Source organism: Amia ocellicauda, chromosome 14 (genome assembly GCF_036373705.1).
Source record: "Amia ocellicauda isolate fAmiCal2 chromosome 14, fAmiCal2.hap1, whole genome shotgun sequence".
NCBI classification, from domain to species: Eukaryota; Metazoa; Chordata; class Actinopteri; order Amiiformes; family Amiidae; genus Amia; species Amia ocellicauda.
In genome coordinates, this window is record NC_089863.1 from 15,050,166 (window position 1) to 15,072,781 (window position 22,616).

Sequence of the window (22,616 nt, forward strand, 5' to 3'; positions counted from 1 at the left end):
ATTTTGCTCTTACATTGTTGTTTATATCTATGTCCCCTTCCCCTGAGCTATTAACTATGACTTCACATCTTGTCTGCAATTACTAGCTCACAAATCTAATTAACTTTAACTGTATATTTCTCATGCACTTATGTAATTTTGAACTTGTCATTTGTACTATGCTCTGATCTGTAATTCTGGACTGTATTGCACTTTTATAATGTTCTTACATTACAGTCGCCCCGGATAAGGGTGTCTGCTAATAAATAAATAAATAAATAAATAATACAACAGGAAGACTGATATAGACTCTAATATACATCCTAGAAGCACACCTCACACAGAGAAATTAACTGAGATACCAGACAGACAAATTAATAAATTAACAGAAACCCCAACAACACATAGAACTATATAGAGAAGTAGCAGAGAGACAAAGACAGAGAGGGACAGAGGGACACATTAACTCAGACCTGTTGCTAAAGCAGTGAGCAGCTGTGAGCACCCATCTCTCTGACACCACAGCACCCCCACAGATGTGGAGGCCAAACTGCCTCACGCTGACCTGCCAGGGCCAATAGGCATCTCCAGAACCAGACTCAAGCCTGGGGCCTCCTGTTGCCCCTGGCAAGCGACCACAATCTGTAAGAGAAAGGGAGAGCAAAGGGTAGACACTGAGGGCGCGGATGTATCTGTGTGTCAGTCAGGCAGTCAGTGTGTGTTTCTCCATCGGCCTCTTGCTCTTGGTACCTGTGTGCAGTACAGTGGCATTTGGGCAGGTCTCACTCTGAGTGTTGGAGTGGTTGTGCGTGGGGAGGGGCAGTGTGGGGCCCACGCTGCTCCCTGTGTTCTCAGTGACCCAGGCGGAGAAGTGCGGCACATCCGAGAACACGCCCGGCCGATTGGGACGTCCGCAGCCATCACCGAAACTAGTTACCCCGACGACAAGCCACACATCCCCTTCACTGCACAGCAGAGGACCCCCTGAGTCACCCTGAGAGAAAGAGAGAGGAGAGAGAGAGAGTTCCATGCAGAGAGGACTGACGAAATGAGTAGCTAAAATGCAACCACAGTTTGATCTCAAAAAAGAGACAAATACAAACCCTGATATAAACCCTAGAGACACACCTGATGCAAAGGGACCAGTACAGACCCCAATATAGGAAATGGAGGCACTCCTGACAGAGATGAATGCAATTCTCTTTATTTAGATACTTCCGACAGTTCCAACACTGGCAGTTGTTAATGTTACCTGGCAGGCATCTCTCTCCCCATCTTGATACCCAGCACACATCATGCCCGGCTCAATGCTGTATTGTAGGGGGTAACCGGTGCTGGGCAGATCATACAGACACTGGCACTGCCTGGCACTCATGGGCCACACTGCCACCTGCTGGAGGGTGCCAGGAGCAGGCAGGGGCACTGAGAGAGAAAGAAAGAGACAGGAAGTGAGAGAGAGTATCATTAAGAAAGAGAGAAGCCGTGTGAGAGACGAAGAGGGAGGGAGAAAAAGAGAGAGGGAGGTGTGACAAGACGAACACTAATCTATAGACAAGCAGACATAAAAGGAGAACGAAAAATTTAGACAAACAGACACAGCGACAGAGAGAGGCAGATGACTGGAACAAGGAGACACAAAGATTGAGAGAAACAGTCGAACACAGAGACACACACAACCATGAGACACAGGCACACAAACATTCCTTCCTTTGCAGCCGCTCCTTTTCATCCCTGGCCCCTTAGTTGTGGAACGACCTTTTCACTGAAATCAGGACAGCAGAGTCCCTGACCACCTTCCGGAGATTACTCACGACACACCTATTCAGACTGTACCTGTAAGTTATCTGTTACTCCCCTGTGTGGCTCAGTTCTCCTGTTAAATTGCACTTTATATCTAGTTTTCATCGTACAACTTGCTTTTGCTTTGCATTGATTTCCCCTATGTCCCCTATGAGCTTTTAACTATGACTTCACATCTTGTCTGCATTTATTAGCTCACAAATTTAGGATGTAGGACTTGTATTAACTGTATATTTTCTCATGCACTTATATAATTCTGAACTTGTAATTTGTACTATGTTTTAATCTGTCATTTTATACTGTATTGCACTTTTATAATGCTCTTATGTTTTGTAAGTCGCCCTGGATAAGGGTAATAGTAACATTGACAAACAGACAATCAGACTCACCCCCCTCTTGCACAGCCCCCCAGCCAGTGACCCAACACTTGGCGCCGCTCGGAGGTGAGTACCCAGGGGGAGGCAGACAAGCAGGGGTGACGGTGGGCAGGTTGGAGGGCATGGGGGGGGACAGGGCCAGAAGAGCCACATCGCTGCCCAGCTCAGGGGAGGAGTAGGATGGTGGGGTGATGACCTGGGACACACCACTGACAAACACCCCCTGCTCAGACAGACGCCAACGGCCAGCCACCACCATCAGAGAACGGGGAGAGAGACCACTGAGGGACAGAGAGAGAGAGAGAGAGAGATGGAGTCACAGAAGAGGGGGAGAGAAAATTGTAGAGAAGAGGAGAGACAGAAAGAGGAGATATAAATTAATACAGGGACACTGACTGTGTTTCACTGTGTGGTTTTGAGTGTCTAGCGGCTGTATAAATGTGTATGTCTCATTGTGCAGTGTGCTGCAGTCAGGGCCCAGTGTGAGTGTATGAGAGTGTGTGTGCATGTATGTGTATGTGTGTGTGTGTGCGATGGTGTGTGTCAGGACTCACTGTACACAATGTGCTGCAGTCAGGGCCCAGTGTGAGTGTATCAGAGTGGCTCCGCAGTAATGTTCTCCGCCCACCTCCACACTGAGCTGCCAGGGCCAGCTCCCCCTCGGGGCATCCACCCCCCCCACCACCCTGCCTGTCATGCGCTGCCCACACACTGCAACAACATACCAACAGTAACACCATGACAAAGGAATAACACTGTAAAAAGCACTTGACAGTGTAACTACGCTATAGATTGCTATTAGTAACACTAATAATATAGCATTCAGTCAAGACACTTTCATAATAATAAAGAAACAAGTAACATTAAAAAAATAATAATAATAATACAGCAAACAAAAAGTAATAAAACAACCACCTTAATCACAGCATTGTAATACAAACATTAATTACAAGCATAATACAGTCATGGCACTGCAAATCCAGAAGACAAACACAAAGTGCAGCTAGAGCAATGCCATAAAACTCCACCGAGGTTTAGCGCTGGTGACAGACAAGACACACAGACTCACCTTTCTCTGTCCCCTCAACACCTGTGGAGAACAGAGACGATTAATCGATGGACGAACACAAGGAAAGAAATTACGCCAAGACAGAGAAACGGACAAACTCCCTCTTTCCCTCTTCTCCTCTCTCTCATGTCCCTCCCTCTATTTTAAAGTGCATCACCCTCTCCTTCCCCTCCATGTATTCGGGCTGTCACATATGGGTTTGTCGTTAGTGGCCATCCATTTTCAGACCAAACTCACTCTTAGGAGTCTGTGCAGGAGGGATCTCTGACTGGATGGGAGTGTGTTAGGGTGTATGTATGTGTGTGCAACTGAATTTGAGAGAGAGAGAGAGAGAGAGAGAGAGAGAGAGAGAGAGAGAGTAAAGGGCTCACCGTGGGACAGCCACAGGAGAGAGAGTGTGATGAGAGCTGCTCTCTCCTCTCCGATGATCGCCATGGGAGGAGGTTTCCTGGAGGAAACGCACACAGCAGCTGTTACCATTACAGAGGGAGTGCACTATTGCACAAGACACTGATGTACATACATATTCAGACAGATACCCACTCAGAAACACTTGCATCGTAATGCATTCATACACCCACCAACAAGCAACTAGTACTAGACTTGATGCACTCTTCATAGGTGGACTGAAAAACTGTCAAACAGCTCACACACAATCTGAAAATTCATTTTTGCATTAGGAAGGACAGTCTGAACACCACCAACTATGAATTCTTGCCTTAGAAAACAGAACACACAAATAAAATCATAGATCTGTTTGTTTATGTCATATTTTTTATTGACTCATATGGTCAGTGACTATTGTAGCGGTGCAGGCATGCATTGTGCGGATTTGTTGTGAAGGGCATTATTGCGTGAATTTAATTGATGTAGACACACGCATTTAAGTTAAATTTCTTGATTTGATCAATTATTTAAAAAAACTGCTGTGGATTTTCCAAGTTAAAACTATTATATCAACATTACACTTTGTTAGAAGAAATATACCTAGCATTACAATTAACAGCTCCATGAATAGACATGGGGAGAGTCCAGTACCAGAGGTGAGAACAATTTATCTAGGTAGAAAAGATAGTGAACAGCAACACAAATGGATTGACAGAGAAAACCCCTAAAAGAACAGAAGTGTGCTTACCCAATTTTGTTCGGCAAATTCAGCAGTAGCTAGAAAAGCAGACAGTCAATGGTATCTGAAGACATTGATAGAATATGTCAAACACCCAGGACACCCACTGCAACACACCCAACCCTCCTCCTAAATCTCTTAGAACTGGACAACTTTACCTTCTCAGGGCCTTGGCCATTAAGGGCATGAGCAAGAAAGTCTGGCCACATCTTAATCCAAGGTGGGGCAAGAGCTTGAGTTCTTAACCATGGTCTCACAAACCACAATTCATTTACCAAATGCCAGGTAGACCACAGGTTCAACTGCACACAATCACGGATCAGGCGCTGCTGCAGTTTGAGATTTAAAAACAGCACTTTCACTCACTCCGCTTCCCGTCTTGAAGCAAACTGAGCGGTCAGTAGAAATGACAACAGTCTATTTAACTAGTGGAATTTATTCATTCCTTTCCAGGAGTAAGACAACTCAGATGTCATCACTCTCACTTCCGGTCAAAGAGTATAAATACCCCATCATCAACACACACCCCTAGCGTTCGTTGTTTTGAATTGTTTGGCATCAACTTGTTGCCCTGCTTCAGCGCTGCACCCCTGACTCAGTGATCGCCACCTACCCATGCTTCACCTCGGCTCGTCTGATTCCTTAAGCCAGTGGTTCTCAAACCTTCTGAACCAGCTACCACCCCTGATCAAACCAAAGCATCCAAGTACCACCTACAAGTCACCTTCTCATAGGAACCACAGAAAATCTCAATGACCAACATGAGCGCACGCACACACATGCACAAATAAAGAGCACTGAGCTCTTACCATTTTAGCGAGAGGGGTGAGCCTGTTTAGCCGAGGAAAGCCTTGCAATGTCAGGGACGAGGGCAGTGAGTTTCAAACACAGATCTGGGTCAGCATTCATTTTGTTGCGATACTTTGTCTTGATTGCAGTGAGAGCAGAGAAACCTTTCTCGCAAAGATAGGTAGTAGCAAAAGGCTTCAAAAACCGCAGCCTTTAATGAGAGGGCTGGGTAGTCACTCTGTCTTTGGATCCAGACGTTCAACAGTGACAGTTGTTTCAATTCTGACATCAAAGTATCATCAGATGTTAACTCCAGCAAGTTCTCCTGTTCAGCACAGGACAGATCCTCGGGTATTCCCATGACATCAACAGTAAAGGGGTTCCTGATCCACTGTGGTGTGGCCTCTACTGGAAAATACTCTGATAACTGTTCTTCCAATGACAAGAGGTGCTCAACAATCAAGTGCCACACCATGTGTGTTCTCCAGTTAGGAAAACAGAGACATTGCCTGCCTTGATTTTATTAACTAAAAGCTGCAACTTTTTCTTCATAGCAGTGATCTTGTCAGACACATCAAAAATTGTAGAGAGCCCCTGCAGTCCCATATTCATCTCATTCAAATGTGAGAATATATCAGCCAGGTAGGCTAATTGTACCAGCCATACTGGATCATCAAATAGACTTGTCAAAGGAGATTTCTGGTCATGTAGAAATGTGTTCCTCGGAGTGCAGTTCAAAGAGCCCTGTGAGCCTCTGCCCCTTGATAACCATCTCACTTCAGTATGTAGCAAAAGCTGTACATGTTCACTGCCCATTTAATTACAGAGCACACTGAACAGACGTGAAGTCATTGGCCGGGCTTTGATAAAATTCACAATTTTGACAGCAGAGTCTAGCGCAGATTTTAAATCATCAGGCATTTTGTTGACTGCCAGTGCCTCGCCGCAGTGGATGCTGCAGTGCGTCCACTTCACATCCAGAGCGACCTCTCGAATCTATGCAACTACACCGCTGTGCCGGCCTGTCATCGCTCTGGCACCGTTTGTAAAAACTCCAACACATTTTCTCCTGTCGATGCCATTCTCTTTGATATATTCATTCAGAAGCAGAAACATATGCTCCCCTGTATAGTTCTTGTTGGGAGTGGCTTACAGAACAGAAAGTCCTCATGGGACATGCCCTCAAACTCATATCTAACATAAACGAGCCAAATCGGCAACATCAGTAGACTCATCTAATTGCAGTGAAAAGCATCTGCTCATCTTAATGCGCTCTATCAGTGAACTTCTGACATCAACTGCCATATCAATAACTCTGCGAGTGACTGTCATTGGAAAGGGGCACCAGGTCGAGCTGTTTAGAAGCTTTTTCTCCACACATAATATGGTTCAGCTCTTTTGCCAATGTAAACAAAGTTCTTCACCAATATAGTGTGGACTTACCTGCTTTAGCAATGTGCAGATTAGCTTGGTAAGATGCTTTTTGGGCTTTGGGAACTGGAGTAGCACTGTTCCTTGCGCTGCTTCAGATCTTTAAGTTTAAAAAAAATCAACAGGCTTATCCTTCAAGAGTGCATGTTTTGTGGTGAAGTAGCGCCTCAGATGCGCGGCTTCATGCTCTCATTGCTGAGCATCTCACAGCACACAACACACTGTGGTCTTGGCTCTTCCTCCTTCCCAGTGTAAGTAAATCCCAAACTTAGATAATTTGGATCTTACCGCCTTGTTACCATTTTTTGATGCTTGCAAACAACAGCAGTGTTGTCTGTATCTGGTTCAGCAGCAGAACTAGTGTCGGTGACCGATTTATTATTCTCCTCGTTCTCAACATGTGTGTCTGATCTATCAGAGCTGGGCTCAGTCCTCTTAGTCTTGTCCTTTCAGCCATGATATAATAGTTGATTTTTGCGAAGTATTCATTTTCGATTGTTCTATTGGCAAATTTGGCGCTACACTATCTCTCTGAGAGCTCGAGAGAGGTATAAACATTCAAGTATTAGTGCATGCAGTACCGACGTAGCTAACAGGAACGTCACAGACGTAATAAACAATTTTCATTAAAATAGAAAATATGAAAACCCGTCTCAAGCTTTGTTAAACTAATTCAATACATTACAAATTAAGAATTTACATAGATTTTTTTTTAATTTAATTTTTAATTACAAATTTTTCTGTGCACACAATAAATTACAGGGTAGTCTGGCGTACCTCCAATGGTACCACAGTAAGAGAGCCACTGTCTTAAGCAATGGATCCTCCATTCTGGAACCCAGTGCTCCTGCTGATTCTCCAGCTCGCCAAGCCGCAGCCCCTGCTCTTCCTCTCATCAACGGCGCACCTCAGTGTTTCCTCTGCCACGGCTCTGGTCCACACTCTCCGCGCCTCTGGCTGCCCGGCGCGGCTCCGCTTCTGGATCCATCGGCGATTCAAGCCTGTCTCCTGAACCTCGCCTCAGCCGCTCGGTTCTGGCCTCCCTCGACAATTCTCGTTCTCAATCCTGGACTACTACTTCTCCAACTCAGACCCCACGCTCCCCTTCCGTCGATGCCTGGAATTCTTGGGCATCAGCCTGGATTTACATACCTCCAGCGCCTCCCTCCCCCACGAGAATATCAATCATATCTCTCTATACCTGTCCACTTACTCTCGGTCTCGCCACTGCACCAAACAAGAGCTGCTATCCCTCCTTGGCCATTTACACTAGGCCATGCGCATCATTCTCCAGGGTCACGCCTTCATTTCCCATCTGTTCACCCTCGCTTCTTCTTGTAGATTCATACAGATTAGCAATCGTACACATCATCAATAAAGGACGTTCACAATCACTACACGTAATGAAACTGTTTAAACACCTCTCATGGCTGTCCATCACAAACCAAGTTCAAATCTGCGAGCAAATTTAAACACCATTGCTGACTCTCTCAGTCATTTACAATTTCAGAAATTCAGAACATTGACTCCGCTCCCAGCGACAATACCTCCCAACATAATATTCCCATAAATCATCCTCTGTACCCCTTGCTCGCTTACTCACTGGACAGCATCCTTTCCACAGACTCCTTCATTTTTCATCTTAAACGAAGCAAAACAGTTAAGCTATGAAATGGTGCCTTCATGTATTTGTTCAGACACAATTCTGCCCCTAGGAACCTCTCACCTCCTTCCAACAACTCCAGCACTGCTAAGGATCCACACACAGCGACCCGTTATTCATAAACAAGAAAGGACAGGTCATTACATGGCACTTGTTCCTCTTTCATCTCCGGCAGGCTAGGACACAAACCGATGTTCCCCACCAAACAATTTTCTGGCCACTTAATTTGTATCGCAGCAGTCTCATCCGCTGCACACAAAGAAATACCAGATCACCTGATTAAGTCTCTCGGCCGTTGGTCATCTGAAGCATACAAAACCTTCATCCGATCCGACATCCAACTAGCGGACACTAGACGTTGCACCTAAAACTCTGTGCAGGTGATACAGGGAGCCATCTCACACTTTTAGCAGTTTGACAGGCTTGACTGGGCTCCAGACCAGTCATTCCGGAAGTAAAGAGAATAAGCCAAATTAAATCACATTCCCCTACTCCCACACATCAGTGTTGTCAAACTACCAAACTGAATTAAGACTAGGTCCATCTGCTAATGCAGAATTGACCTTCACTTTAGATCATTTGAGCAATGTTTACAACTTGTACATATTTCCATCATTTGGAAATCCTTGTTAAATACTGAAGACTGGTAATTGTGTAGTTTTAAAATTGCATTAGTATTCATTGACCAAATTTAAATTCTGAATGACAACTCTTCCCCACCAGTCCTTATTATGCCTTTTCACCCACTGGAAACATGACTTTGGGGTAGAGGTAGATTTATTGCTGTACACAGTCAAGACATTTGAAGTCAATACCTCTACTTCATCGCCATCTGAATAGTAGGATGAGTTTCCAATTGCTTCATCTCAAGTACAAGAAAATGACTAAAGCCAGCAAGATACACATAATGCAAAGCATCACGACTCTCAGGAGAGAAAAGGCAAACTGCATGGCAAAACACCGGTCACAGATTAGCTTCTTCAGGTTATACGATTGACACAAACAAGTACCCACAATATACCTCATGAATGTCCATTCGGCATTGATTCTGAATGACCAAATATTGAGCATGTGAACATAGTCATTGAGAGCCTACCCTGTGCTACAGGAAATGTAACGTCTGGGTAGAAAGATGTAAAGGGTTTAGATTACCTTTACTAAACTGCTAAGTCAGGGCATTTGTAAACTGAATACCCATTCTGGTTTCAGGGGAGCAGTACAGTACCAGTACAAAGTTAAGGAAATAAAAGGCTAGGACACCAGCAAGTCATGTCATTTTTAAATTTTTAATTTTGATTTTCATGTAGTTTTCTTCAAACCCAACAGTTATTCAAAATGGCAAGATTTTAAAAACAAGCAAGTTTACAAAAAACTCAACAGGACTCCCAAAGGCTGGGCAGACATGGACAAACTGAGCAACAACTTAAAAACACAATGTATATAAAAAACAAAACAAAAAGAAACCGGGGTGGGTGGAGGGGATTTTACAGAGGACGTCAGAGGGGTGAGGGTAGGAGGTGGAATACTGGTCCCAGTGATCGACAGAGGAGATTAGTACGGCCTGTCTCTGCGATCCTGTCTGTGCTCTCCTCTGCAAGAAAAAGCAAACAGAGTTTAGAGCAGGAATGCCCCTGTAAACAATGTGAAGTCTATAGTAACTGTGTTAAGCAAGACATCTCTTAATATTCAACATAGTCTGCATTATGCAAGCTTGAGGCAAGAACCTCGTGACGGAGGTTTCTAAAATTCAGGGTTCATTCAGACCGGCGGTTCTCAGTGCAATTCCCAGACCGATGCAGAGTTTGATATGGAAATTCTGACCGTTCAGTTCATACCTTGCATTTCAGTCATTAAGTTAATTGGATAAACTTTCCACAATTAAATAAAACCAAAACTCATCCAAAATTTCTTACTGGCGATGCAACACCCTTCATCCCATTAGGATGGAAAACTGGAGAGGACGGGGTCTGTAGTGCATGTGCAGGTTTCAGGGTTGTAGGTTATTGTGGGTAAAGATCTATGCCTCAAATAAGCGTTCATTTCCTGTTAATCAACATTACATTTTGGTCATCTGGTATTTAGAGATATTTGAGGTCTGAGAAACAATGTTAGTTTGAGCACTGCTGTACAGGGAAGGTTGGCCTTACCTGCCGTCCATTTTGCCCGGACCAAAGCCGCCGCGGTCTCCTCCACGGCCCCCTCGGAAGCCCCCACGGTCTCCCCCTCGGCCACGGAAGCCACCTCGGTCAAATCCACCACGGCCACCTCTGTCACCGCCATATCCACCTGGGTGAGAGAGGGCAGGGTTAAGATTTTTCAGACACCCTCAAAGGCGACCGTTTACACAGTCATTTCAAAGCACAGTAGGCAATGCGTTTTGTACATAACACATAAATCCAAGTACAGTGAGTTGCCAAGTGCAGATATCCGTTAAGCCCTTGCTGTGTGCTAAAGGGAGGGGTATGCATAGGAATACTATTGTGTTAAATGGTGATCAAAAGACGGACTAACCCACTGTAGAGCAAGGAAGCAAAATATGGGGGGGGGGAAAGAGGAGAAACATTTGAGAAGTCCTTGCATTGACACTCACCTCCCATTGGGGGGAGCCCTCCTGCCCCTTCTGGCTTGGGGGCTTTGCACTGATTACACTCATTCCTCCAGGAGAAGTTCAGATTACCACACACCCTGCATGGAAGAGCAAAAGGTTAATATTGATAATGGGGACTACAGGTCTAACTGGTAGAGATGCACTTGAGAGGATCTGTACCCTGGAAGAGGTAAAGACACTGCTTAACATCCACTTAAACAAAACAAATACTATAAAAGGTAGGTTAAAAATAGACAATGCTTCAATTAGTGCAAGACAACCAAGTTCTAGATGCACAAACACAAACCAAAGGGCATCGGTCTCAGAGGTAATGGTCCAACAACTCACGGGTTTGAGCACTTCCAGTCTCCGGCCCTCTGCTGTCCTCCTCCTCCTCCACCGCCGCCGCCACCACCTCCATTGTTGCTGGGATAGCCGCCTCCCCGGCCACCTCCAAACCCACCTCCTCCTCTACCCATGGGCCCTGAGACGAGATGAAGACGTAGAGCAGGGGGGTTAATACAGGTACCATTAAACGTAACTGCCAACTGTGTAGGTGGACCCTGCACCAAGCTTTGCAATAAAGACTGAGTGGACAGTAAATGCAGATCAACTAGACCATGGTTACTTGGTGTGGTTCACAAGGGTTTCACACAGCAGGCAGTACAGATGCCACAGATGTGAAGCTTTAACAGATCAAACGGGAAATACAGCAAAGAAACTGCAGGATAGGAGAGAGGACGGGCGGCTGGACCAACGTACAGGACTCACCTCCCCGGCCTCGTCCGCCCCTCATGTTGCCGCCGCCTCGTCCGAAGTCCGCCCTGCGTGTAGCGAAGGACACCTTGATAGGATTTCCATTGAACTCCTTACCTGAGGAGAGACATTCAATTAAGACCTATTCGGGGGGGGGCAACCAACACCACCATCAGCGGTGTTTGTGGAATGTTTAGATATAAGGCAAATTCACTGAACCCCTAATTTGCCATTCACCCACCCATAGTAGAATAAGGAAAATGTTCAATACCCTCACCATCAAACCAGTCGATGGCTGCCTTGGCGGAGGGGGGGTCATCGAAGGAGACCGTGGCTTCTCCCTTCAGCTTCCCCGTCTCCCGATCAGTGTACAGGTTGATCATAGGCAGGCCGGTTTTCTTGTTGATCTGGGAGCAGAAATGGGACACAGTTGAAGCAGACACTATGGGACACCATAGCAGGTTAGCGGCACAAGCAAGGGGGTTTATTGCAGAAACTCGGAACACTTGATGAGAACGATCTGGGTGTGCTGTACCTTAATGATACCAATCTGCTTGAAGAAGTCAGCCACCGAGTCCACGGTGCAGCTGTCTCCCAGACCCTGGACAAAGATGGTGTTGTTATCCGAGTTATCCTGCTCTTGCACTGTAGTGGACAGAGGGAGAGGTCCGTTACACCAATAGTGATTTAAATCAGCCAGAAGTATAACCACAGGATGTTAACATTATAACTGGGTGTCAATGAGCACACATGGATTTGTGCATTTATAGCGCAGCATTAGTGTGGGAAGGCTGCAACCCCCCCATAAGAAACTTCATTGGAGCAGCAGAACTGAAACTACAGGGAAACAAGTGCCACAGCAAAAAAGCAAGACCGTACAAGGCTCAAGCAATGCATTACACCATAAAAGTAATGTAATTACCAACTCCAAGAGTACTTACTGGGATTGGGGCCCCCAGGTCCCTGGTCTCTAGGTCCTTAAGGAGAGGGAAAGAGAGGGAGAGAAGACTTAAGTACAGAGAGACTGATGACTGAGCAACATAGTCTTCCACACATTGCCTTTTGCCATGAACATGGGCATTGTCCCAGGAACAGAAACCCATCCACACACCCGTTAACAGTAGTACAGCCACACCGGGATCATGCAGTGGTCCCTTAATAAAAAGATGCCCTAAAAAAAAAAAACGTGCGCGTTTCTATACAATCACATAATGGCACATTAGGTTTACACTACATGATACCATTAAAAGATTACAATTTCAACTCTTCTGTTAATTCCCAATAAGACATGCATTAGTCCCCTTTAAATAAGTATGAAGTACAAAGTAACCATTTGCTTTTATAAACTCTGAACCCAGGGAATAGGTAGACCATTTTTGAACATAGCATTTCATGAGATTTCAGACATGTTCAGCTGTATCCACTGATAAAGCCACAGTCCATTTGTTTCAAATATGGTTTTAAAGAAACCTGCGACAACAGTATTACCAAGGTCACAACACCTAGTGAGCAACATGCATTTTTCCATTACAAACAGGACTATGAAACTTAATTTCTCCATTTAACACTCCAAGGAAACCATTTGGATTTGTTCCCCCCCCTCCTCTTAAGTTCTACACCAAGGTCCTTAAAAAAAAAATCAAGTAACATGCAATACACCCCTGACAAAGGACTATACAAGTTGACTGTTCAATACCGGTGAATGTAAAATTAAAAACCATCACTTTTTACAGCTTTAAGTTTTCTGGAACCAAAGTGAAACCATGCGTTTTAATAACCACCCTTGTAAACTTGAATGTTTGAGAACCCCAACATTTTTTAACCCCTGCCTCTCTCAAATCTAAACCTTTACATACATTTGTTACAACCACCCCAGTCTGGGTACTGGACCCATTCTCAGAGTCACTTGCAAAACACACTGGGAGATACTGGAGTTTCAATATGAAACCACACAATTCCCCACCCCTCCCACACAATGAAATTAAGCCTTGCAGGCTTATACCACCATTTCAAAGTATACAGCCTGAACTTCTTACCTCAAAACCAAAACACCAGAAACACTGGTGGTTCACACACCCAAACATTGAGAATCTTGAATCCATCCTTCTACACTTACACACTGTGTAATGTTAGATTTTTGCAAAACATGTACACAAGTATTGTTCCCCTTGAAGTGATCACCTTGAGCAAATGTTTAAGATGCACATTCGTGAAGCACACCTACATTTGGGAATGTTCAGTATACAGCCATCTAGAAGGAGAGCAACTTTCCAATATGACTTTCATTTTACAGATACAAAACCACCACAGGGTTTTAAGGACCCAACTCCTATACAGATCTATTTTCAGGTCAGTGCACAACTTGAAAGTTACCAATGTACGTGATTTATCCACTCAGAAACCACACCATTAAGTAACGCACCCGACAATGGCCTGTTCTTAAAAGACTTACGGAGAGATTGACAATACTTCGAGACAAACCACCTAGAGAGTTTGTTTGTTCTTACAGGACAAGACCATCCTTAAAACATTCACTTAGATATTAAAAGTTGCATCTTTACAATAAACCCTATAGCTTTAAGTCACAGAGCTACATATTATGGTCTTGGAGCCTATACAGATTAGCATTATATTGAACTGTACACCTTTTCAAAAAAAAAAATAATAAAACTGCCCTCTACTTTAAATCTGAAACCAAAATGTAAGTGTACGTGCTTTAAATTTAAAATTGATTAATCCACACCAACTTGACTGAAATTTGGTTCCAATTCCGGCAACCTTATTTGACAAAACACCCAGTAAACACCCACCCACTCCACCCAGAATCAATTCACTGGATGAGCTGTACTTGTGTAGAAAGGAACATTTCTCATTGAATCCTTTAACTTTAAACCTACATTCACATTATAAATATTGAAGATAAAATATTGTGCCAGACATTAAAATTAAAACCAGAACACTCCCCTTCCCTTTAACTCAAGGGTGAAGACCTTTTGGCAAGCTTCATTAAAAAGCCTTTACCATGGAGATTTAATTCAACTTACTTCCTCTATCACGGAGAACACTAACCTTCCAGCTATTATAATGTGGCATTTTATTGGATGTTCACAAGGTTATGTCAAGTGTCCTTGGCTGATTGAATCTCAAAAGTTAAAGACTAGAACCATTTATATTTTAAATGATTGCAATTTAAATCAGAACGTGATTGAGTAGCACCACACATTTGCTTATTTATATTTGAGAACAACCACAGCACTCAGACCACAAGTCTGGCAAGACAGTCTGCAACCTCAAGTTGCTCTTTCAGCTCCCCCATGAACCCAGGCACGAGGCTGAGCAGCTTTACTCCTCTCCACCTTTAGCAGTAAGCAGGTAAACCACGAACTGTTTGAACCCTCACAGGCAACAACTACAGAGATCGTTTGTAGGTTTTGTGCAGTTCAGAACTATGACCCTTACCAGAGCAAAAACCTACAAGATGCGATAGAATACCATGATAATGCATTCCTGAATGACACTGGTTGGTTCGAGAGCTGTACTAGAACCAGCACAACCTCCGATCATGAATAAAACATGGAAGTGCATGCGAGTTGGTGAAAGTCTCAGTTGGCAATGTAGAACATGTTTCAGAAAACTGTACAAGAGACCTGGGACTGAATACATCAATAAATGGGCTGTCCAGATTGAAATCACCACCCCCCAACCCCACAATCCCCTCCCACAGAACCACAGCCCTTGCTCCACCCTCACCACCCCCCAAATTGTGAAATGCAAACTATTGCGTTGGTTGTTGGACTTACCACCATACTTATTGAATCCTCCTCGATCCCCCATTCTGATGAAGAGAAAAGCGAGACGTATTGAAGACGGGGCCGGTTTCTCATCGCCTTTTTTTTTTTTTTTTTATCTTAAACACACAGGTCTTTCCACACCTCCCTCCCTCCCATCTTTTTCCTTCACCTTTTCTGTCACTCTCTCCCTGTCACTCACTTCAGTTGGTCACCTCCCCCTCCCTTACACTGGCTGGTCATTTAAGCCAGTGTGGTCTAAACAAGTTAACCACATTTCCCATCGTACTTTACATTTTGGGATTCAGGCACCTTAGTGCATCAATGTTCTGAAACCAGACACTTCACTAGAACCAAAACCCCCTAAAACATTTTAAGGATCACATTGGTCCCCAAACAGCAACTTTGCTAAAGAAACTGGATGTGTTAAGTTTCAAAGTCTGATTTGAAACACCCACCTGCCTACCTAGGAATTTGAAATACAATCCCCCTTTCTCAAAACACTGAAATGGACACTTGTAAAACTGAGTGCATTATGAAAACCACTGGGTAGAACGATTGGTTTTTTCAGCAGGGTAAAGGAATGGACCAGTTCAGATTTATATATAGAAAAAAAACATGACGGCTCTGTTCCTTTAGTTTCTCAGTTCTTACAGGGTGTAGCGTATTCGATTAAGTCATAGGTTCTGGCTAGAAGTTCTGGCGGCAAACCGATTTAAATTGTGCCACTTCAAAATTGGAACTTAAACCTCCCTCTGTCTAACTCTCCTTCTCCATTCCTAATACACCCTGACATCCCCATACACAGAATAGGATAAGTGTGTTGTTGGTGTGGTTTTTGGGTTAATGGCGCTGCTTGTTGCAGTAAAGCTTTTGAAAAACCCCTGCGACAAGAGATGTAGAGATTCATTAAACATACAAGAGAAAAGCAAGTCAACAACTGCACTGGAACTGTGGGATAAAGGTGAAGGGGAGGGAGGGGGGTTAAATAGATAATTTCTACAGAGCAGAGCTCTTCAGTCCTGGTCCTGGATTACTGCAGCAAGTTAGATTCTTTCCAACAGAACTCCAATTGATAAAAAGAAAAACCTTTAAACTCAGAATTGAAGTATTTTCATACTGTGCACGTAACAGGAAATCTGCAAAAGTTAAATGTCTGAAACTATATGAATAGTTTAAATTGAGTTCTGCTGGAATGAAAGCCTTGGAAGATGAGGTACTCCAGGACCAGGGATTTCAGCCCCTTACCATAGAGAAACACTCACTGCTTGGCCACTTGATAAAGGAAAGTCTCACTGGAGCCACGTCTCACAAAGCACCACTGATCAGTAAGCTTCTCCCTTGTTAAAACTAGGTAGTTTTGTAACCATGCTAATGAACACATTGTGAAATACCAGGAGCTTAACCGGTGATCAAATTTGCATGAACAGTGGTTTTATTAAATATAAAAGTACCTTGACATTTTGGTTTGCAACTAATTAACCCAATAGGACACTGATCCTAAGTTGGCCAGTCAGTGTGTGTACAAACACTGTTCTGCTAATCTACCTGCCTTTTAATACTGAGCCAGTATGATTCTTACATCTGAAGAGGATCCATTAAAATCTGAGTATGAATTTAGCACAAGTTTTAATTGGGAGTAAAGTAACCTACAGAATTTATCTGTCAGTCTCACACCAACCCAATTTCAACTCTGTAGAGTGAAATGTAGAGTGTAGCATTCATTTAAAAGGCAGGTACAACAGCAACAGAACAAAAAACAGCCTGCAAAAACAAAGTAGATTAGAAGGGATCAATAACCCAAAATCACACAGCATCGACCAGCAAGTGACCTGTAGTAGTTTAGAATAGTTTTAGTATACATTTACGGACATAATACCTTCTATGTACTATGGTGAAGCACAAATAGTTCCCTGTAGGTTTGACCAAATAGTGTATAAAAATCAGGTGAACACATGACAAGACAAGCAGACAGGAAGTGCTAAACATTAACCTGTGCTTAACTCTGAAAGCAGGCTGGAGCACCTGTACATAGCAGAGGTTTAAGAGGTACCCTCACTGGTTTCACTCTTACACATTGGTGAAGACTGTCATTTAGTTTTGGAACAGTTGTGAGGACTGACCCAAACAGGCAATGAGAAACTCATTTTCAACATACTGTTTTCCTCCCCCTCCCTCCTTTTAAAATTAGCCTGCGATGAGACGCTCAATGAGTGTTAAGTTTATAACCTTCAGCCATGAGAGTTTACTCAAACCCCTGCTGAAAAATGTGAAACTCACCGCTCACCACAAACACAGATGTGAAACCAAGTAGTTTCAATTCTTCAAAGGTTTAATAAAAAAAAGAAAAAAGTTTACCTCTGTGGCCTGAACAACAAATGGATATAAATACCAAACCTGTACCCAGAATAAAGGTGTCTGGAGAAGGTCAAACATTATGTTATAGCCCATATGTGGCATTTAAAATGTACTTTAGTCTCATACACTTCAAGAATATAAAAAAAAAATGTAGCAGGAATTAACCAGTGATTTGAATGTGTATTGAAACTTGAATCTTAAGACAAACACCATTGAGGTTCCCTGTGTAAATTAGGTTTGCAAGTTATAGTCAAACACCGAGTGACAAGAACCACTTTTTGTTTTGGTAATCACTTGATACAAGGAGGGACTCCACCTGTCCCTTCTTCACAATCTCCACACTGAGTAATTAAGATACTTCCCGTAACCAGTTAACACCTTTAGATTAGTTTTACAGTAACTTTGGCCCTTGACCAAAAAAAAAAAAAAAAAAGACTAGACACTAATATTCTTGGTCAGAAAGTATGCATCATGAAGTACAATCTCTTAACAAGTTAACACGGTGTGCATTTCTGTCACACTGTGTAACATGTTAATATGAAAGGCTGAACAGCTCCTGGGTGACAGCTGGTTCAACCATCACTTCCATCAAGTGGCTTCAGCCCATGATTACTCCCACCCCTCAACCAACCAAAGTCTGTAGACGAATGGCTGTTATGCAGTCTCTGTGCAACATGATTGGCTGAGAAGTGTTAGTACAGCATTGCAATACATTTGCCTTGGCGACTGCTCGATGGACCGGCGGGTGGACCTACCCCATTCCTCCTCGGCCCCTAGGCCCGCCCCGGCTGCCTCTGTCAAATCCCCCTCCACGTCCTCCGAAACCACCGCCCCCACGGCCCCGGCCGCGCCCATCCTGACCAAAGCCTCCTTCCTGTCCCCCATAGCCACCACCTCCGCCCATCGGGGGAGCATCCTGTCCGTATCCTGAAAGAGGAATAGGATGAATGTAGATGATGGAAAGTACTGGACTGTGGCAAATTTGCATACGAGCAAAAAGGGGACTCTTTCAATCAAAGACTCACCAGGACATTTACCACACCGAGTCACAAAACAAATCCGAGACTAACAATATCTGCACAGAAAAACAGCATTCGTCCAACCCTATTTCGGAAGACTAAAAGCCCAGGTTTCTTTTATAACAAAAGGCATACACCATTGGAGTTGCGGAGCATCCCAATCTGTGTAGTGCCAATATTTTTACCTCCTGTACCGCAGGACTGGCCAGCCCAGGTCCTGGAGAGAGAGTATCTTCCAAATGGCTTTCAAAATCCTCTAAGCAGTTTATTCAAAGCAGGCCTAATGAAAACTAGCAATTGCTTTATGGAGACCTATGAAAAACTGCAGGAAAGACAACTCTCCGGGATCTGGGGTGACCAGGACTGATTGTAGTAGTGTGTGGCACTCACCTCCTCCCTGACCATACTGGCCCTGCTGGCTGTAGCTCTGGGGTGGCGGAGAGTTGTAACTGGGCTGCTGGCTGTAGGGTGCCCCACCATGTTGGCTCTGTTGCTGCTGCTGCTGCTGCGGCGGCTGCTGCTGACTGCCACTGCCGTAGCCCCCCTGCTGCCCACCATAGCCTCCCCCGCTCTGGGGCTGCCCATAAGTCGCCGTCTGGGAGCTGCTACCATAGCTGGAGAAAGAGGGAGGGAATTTTAATCACAGCCAATTGCAAGCAACTTTCCACCTCCATTCAAAAGGAGTACAAACGTGCAGCTCCCCAGGGTCTCCCCCAGTTCCTTGACCTCTAAATGGGCAAAGGGCCACAATTTTCCAGTACTTGCTTCTGCTGCACATGCCCAGTGTCCACCAGCTGCTTACATTACTCCTCTCTGTATGTTTGTGAGAGAGCTTGTGTATTTTTAAGCCGACTAATTCCTTATCGAGCAGGAAGTAGTTGACAACAGCAGTTTCTTGTAACACAGCATGCAATAAATCCACTCCTGACATTTATTGCAGACCTTTACAGGTGCTGGAATAGAACAGCCTACACACAAAGTCCCATCTTCATTCCTCATCCATCTTGGTGCTGCAATTCAGTTAATTAGTCAGGTCACATTACTGTTCAGTGGAGATCTTTATATTGGAGCACCAAGACACCCATCACTGATAACTCATGCTTGATGGGCACTAGTGTGACTATAGAAACTAAATTACTATTGTGCAGGAGTGCCAGTGTGTATACTGTGCAGCAAGTTACCTGGCAGTAGAGGTGGCTGTGGAAGGCTGCTGGCCATAGCCCGGGTAAGAGGACTGCTGATTGTAGCTGCTCTGGGGTGGCTGGTTGCTGCTGTAGCCCCCTGAGCCGTAGGATTGGCTGGACTGGTTATAGCCCTGTGATGGGGGCTGGGCTCCATAGCCACCTGGAGGAAGAAAGCAGGGCAGAGTGTTAATACACACTGATCACAGACCTCAGTGCTCAGACTGGTAGTGTAAAACTAATATAGCAGGAATAAACAGGGCAGGCCCTAGATCACACGGACACAGCAGTAAGGAAGCTGTACGAATGGAAGAGGAGGGGAGGGACTATAGACCATGGACCAGAGAGGTCCGACTCACTCGCCAATTCAAAACAGGAAGTCATGGCCTAAAAACTAGAGCAGTGTTGGGAAACCGCAGGGGGGGCAGTGCATGCACACCCTGGCGATGCGTACCTGTCTGAGACTGGCCATAGGTGGAGCCATATCCTCCCTGGCTGTACGGGGCAGCGTTGCTCTCTGTGCCCTGGCCGTAGCCTCCATAGCCCTGCTGGCTGTAGGCTTGAGTAGCCGGCTGGCTGTAGCCCTGGCTGGCCTGCCCACCGTAGGAGCCGTACCTGAGAACGCAACAGAGGTCAGACACCAAAAGCACAACAAGGGTGCCAAATACCACAGAAGAGCGCAGAAACGTTATATTCTAGGCACAAACTGAATTGCATTTAAGTGTAGAGGCAGATCCTGTACAATACTCACCCCTGGGCAGCAGTCTGGGAATAATCTGAAAAGAAAAGCAGAAAGTGGTCAGATGTTGTGTCTAAAGTTACACAGGTTGTAGTTTTTACACAGAAGAAACACCCAAGTGTACAAAGACCCTTCTCTGAATAAAAAAACCCTTCACATCGCAAAACAGACTGCGTGGATTGGTTTTAATAAGCATTTCATTACAAAACACAAAGCGTTTGGCAGCGGCCTTCAGTCACCGCAGTAGCGCACTTTAACGTGAAGGGAAACGGGGTCGCACTGGTGAACTGAAAGCCTGGTTGAACAGAGTCCATCTTGCACGAATGAATGAGACGCTGAAAACACCCGGATGACAGAAGTGCGCCATAGACGCAGGCGTGCAGCCGTGGACCCAATCACTCCATCCGACTCCATCGCCGGAGGATTCGGGGATTAATAATAAAAAACACAACGAAACGAGGTCAGCGAGTCGAGGTGGCCCGGCGTTGGTCGTTATTAATACGACCCACGGCAGATACCGACACAAACACGACACGGTTACTGGCTCGACGCTCTCCGTACATACAAACTGACAAAATGGCGGCCAGTAGAGAATGAGAAATCCTTTGTCTGCAAAATGCGCCAGTTTAACTTCCAGATACTCATCCGGATCCCCAACAAAACACCGGAATATAGCAAGCAGACCACAATAAAACTAGGCAAGTTGTATATACAATCACGAGTGTTGTGTAGACAAAGTAACAAAGGGAAGTCTACATGAGCCATTTTCAAAACCAAACCCGAAATAAAACGTGGGAAGAATTCATACAATAAAACATTTTTTGTATACTGTATCCTTGAATCCGCCAACTATAGTGTAGTATTTGTAATACATGTAAAGCAATTAGTTTAACAGACAACTTCCTTTTTTTAACGGTAGAATGCATTTAATTTGTTCATTTGTTGGATTGTTTATTTGACCGTTAAAATCCAACCTTGAATCTACTATTAAAGGCCTAAACACTGTTGCGGTTCTTTTCTTCAGTAAAACCAATATAAATGCATCAGTTTACTATGAATAACTTACCGTTCGACGCCATGTCCGGGATCGTGTCTCTTGCTGTTTTTAAAAAACAAACTTTGGGTTAAATGCTGTCTTTAAAATGAAACGGGGGGGGGAAAATAATAATAATAAATAAGGTGAATGCGCAAACGGGGCAGACAGATTCCCACAGCCTGCCGCTCCAGGACAAACTGCGCCACCCGGCTCTTTGTGCAGCACTTTAAAACCTAGGCTCGGGCCGGCCCACTGGCTCTCCAAACGGGGGGGACTGCTTCGGCGGTACAATACATACATTTGTAAAAGGTGTAATATGTACCAATACATGCATTGAAACTACATGTTTAGCTTTATAAAGAGGATAACATAATGTTTAATAACTTACTAAGAATGAATATATTTTTAAAATATTTGAATGTATGTTTGAACACCCCTTGATGTTCACGGTAAAGTAGTATAATCTGCAGCAAAGCTGTGGTCACAAATGGGGTCGGGCCTCAACCGTGCAGGAAAAACCTGCTTCACAGAGCCATATTATTAATTTCGGATAACCATACCAGAGCTAGTGCTAATCTGGGTCTGTGAAATGAGCCCTCAGTGTGTAAGAAAACAAGCATTCATTGTGTGACATATGTATATGTTCTACATTACAGTGTTGGGTACATAATCTATATCAAAATGTTTGTGGTCCATTATTCAGAGGAAAGGCAGTAAAACCCTTCTTAAAATGACATGGTTGCATTAGACAGCTGTGCTGAGAGTCTGAATGCAAAACATGGTATATAATAGATATGAAAGGAAGGCATTCAAAATAATCAAAGTTGTATCATACCACACATGCATTTTTCTTTTACTGTGAAGTAATGCTTTTCCTTCACTCACTTTTCCCACATCTTTGGCACATTGTGATGCAAA

The 22,616-nt window shown here is 44.3% G+C and overlaps 2 protein-coding genes across 5 annotated transcripts; both read right to left on the bottom strand.

Moving 5' to 3' along the window:
- Window positions 1–534: 534 nt before the first annotated feature.
- LOC136767302 (serine protease 33-like) lies at window positions 535–4,529 on the bottom strand. Its single transcript, XM_066721076.1, has 8 exons — window positions 4,510–4,529; window positions 3,597–3,673; window positions 3,226–3,246; window positions 2,785–2,867; window positions 2,169–2,379; window positions 1,232–1,401; window positions 743–973; window positions 535–621 (listed from the first exon to the last, which is right to left on the bottom strand). Exons 1-8 carry the CDS (start codon window positions 4,527–4,529, stop codon window positions 535–537), a joined length of 900 nt encoding a protein of 299 aa, XP_066577173.1.
- A 4,972-nt stretch (window positions 4,530–9,501) lies between these two features.
- Window positions 9,502–21,903, bottom strand: fus (FUS RNA binding protein). Of its 4 annotated transcripts, none has more exons than XM_066723188.1 (15): window positions 21,729–21,903; window positions 20,675–20,699; window positions 20,378–20,538; window positions 19,924–20,086; window positions 19,133–19,356; window positions 18,479–18,650; window positions 15,378–15,412; window positions 12,519–12,554; window positions 12,113–12,222; window positions 11,855–11,984; window positions 11,584–11,694; window positions 11,170–11,305; window positions 10,825–10,919; window positions 10,382–10,520; window positions 9,502–9,825 (listed from the first exon to the last, which is right to left on the bottom strand). In XM_066723188.1, exons 1-15 carry the CDS (start codon window positions 21,739–21,741, stop codon window positions 9,786–9,788), a joined length of 1,590 nt encoding a protein of 529 aa, XP_066579285.1. In that variant the 5' UTR covers window positions 21,742–21,903; the 3' UTR covers window positions 9,502–9,785. The 4 variants fall into 4 exon arrangements, with proteins under 4 accessions (XP_066579285.1, XP_066579284.1, XP_066579286.1 ...); XM_066723187.1 differs by having other exon boundaries at window positions 11,849–11,984; XM_066723189.1 differs by lacking the exon at window positions 15,378–15,412 and having other exon boundaries at window positions 11,849–11,984.
- Window positions 21,904–22,616: the final 713 nt, after the last annotated feature.

Excerpts from the sequence above, each read along its gene's own strand:
- LOC136767302 (XM_066721076.1), bottom strand. The coding sequence starts at position 4,529 with ATGGCCAAGGCCCTGAGAAG. Across the intron at positions 3,674-4,509 it reads ATGGCCAAGGCCCTGAGAAG|GAAACCTCCTCCCATGGCGA; the intron begins GTAAAGTTGTCC and ends CGTTTCCTCCAG. Across the intron at positions 2,868-3,225 it reads TGTTGAGGGGACAGAGAAAG|TGTGTGGGCAGCGCATGACA; the intron begins GTGAGTCTGTGT and ends ATGTTGTTGCAG.
- fus (XM_066723187.1), bottom strand. Across the intron at positions 20,539-20,674 it reads TCCCAGACTGCTGCCCAGGG|GTACGGCTCCTACGGTGGGC; the intron begins GTGAGTATTGTA and ends TTGCGTTCTCAG. Across the intron at positions 19,357-19,923 it reads ACAGCCACCTCTACTGCCAG|CTATGGTAGCAGCTCCCAGA; the intron begins GTAACTTGCTGC and ends CTCTTTCTCCAG.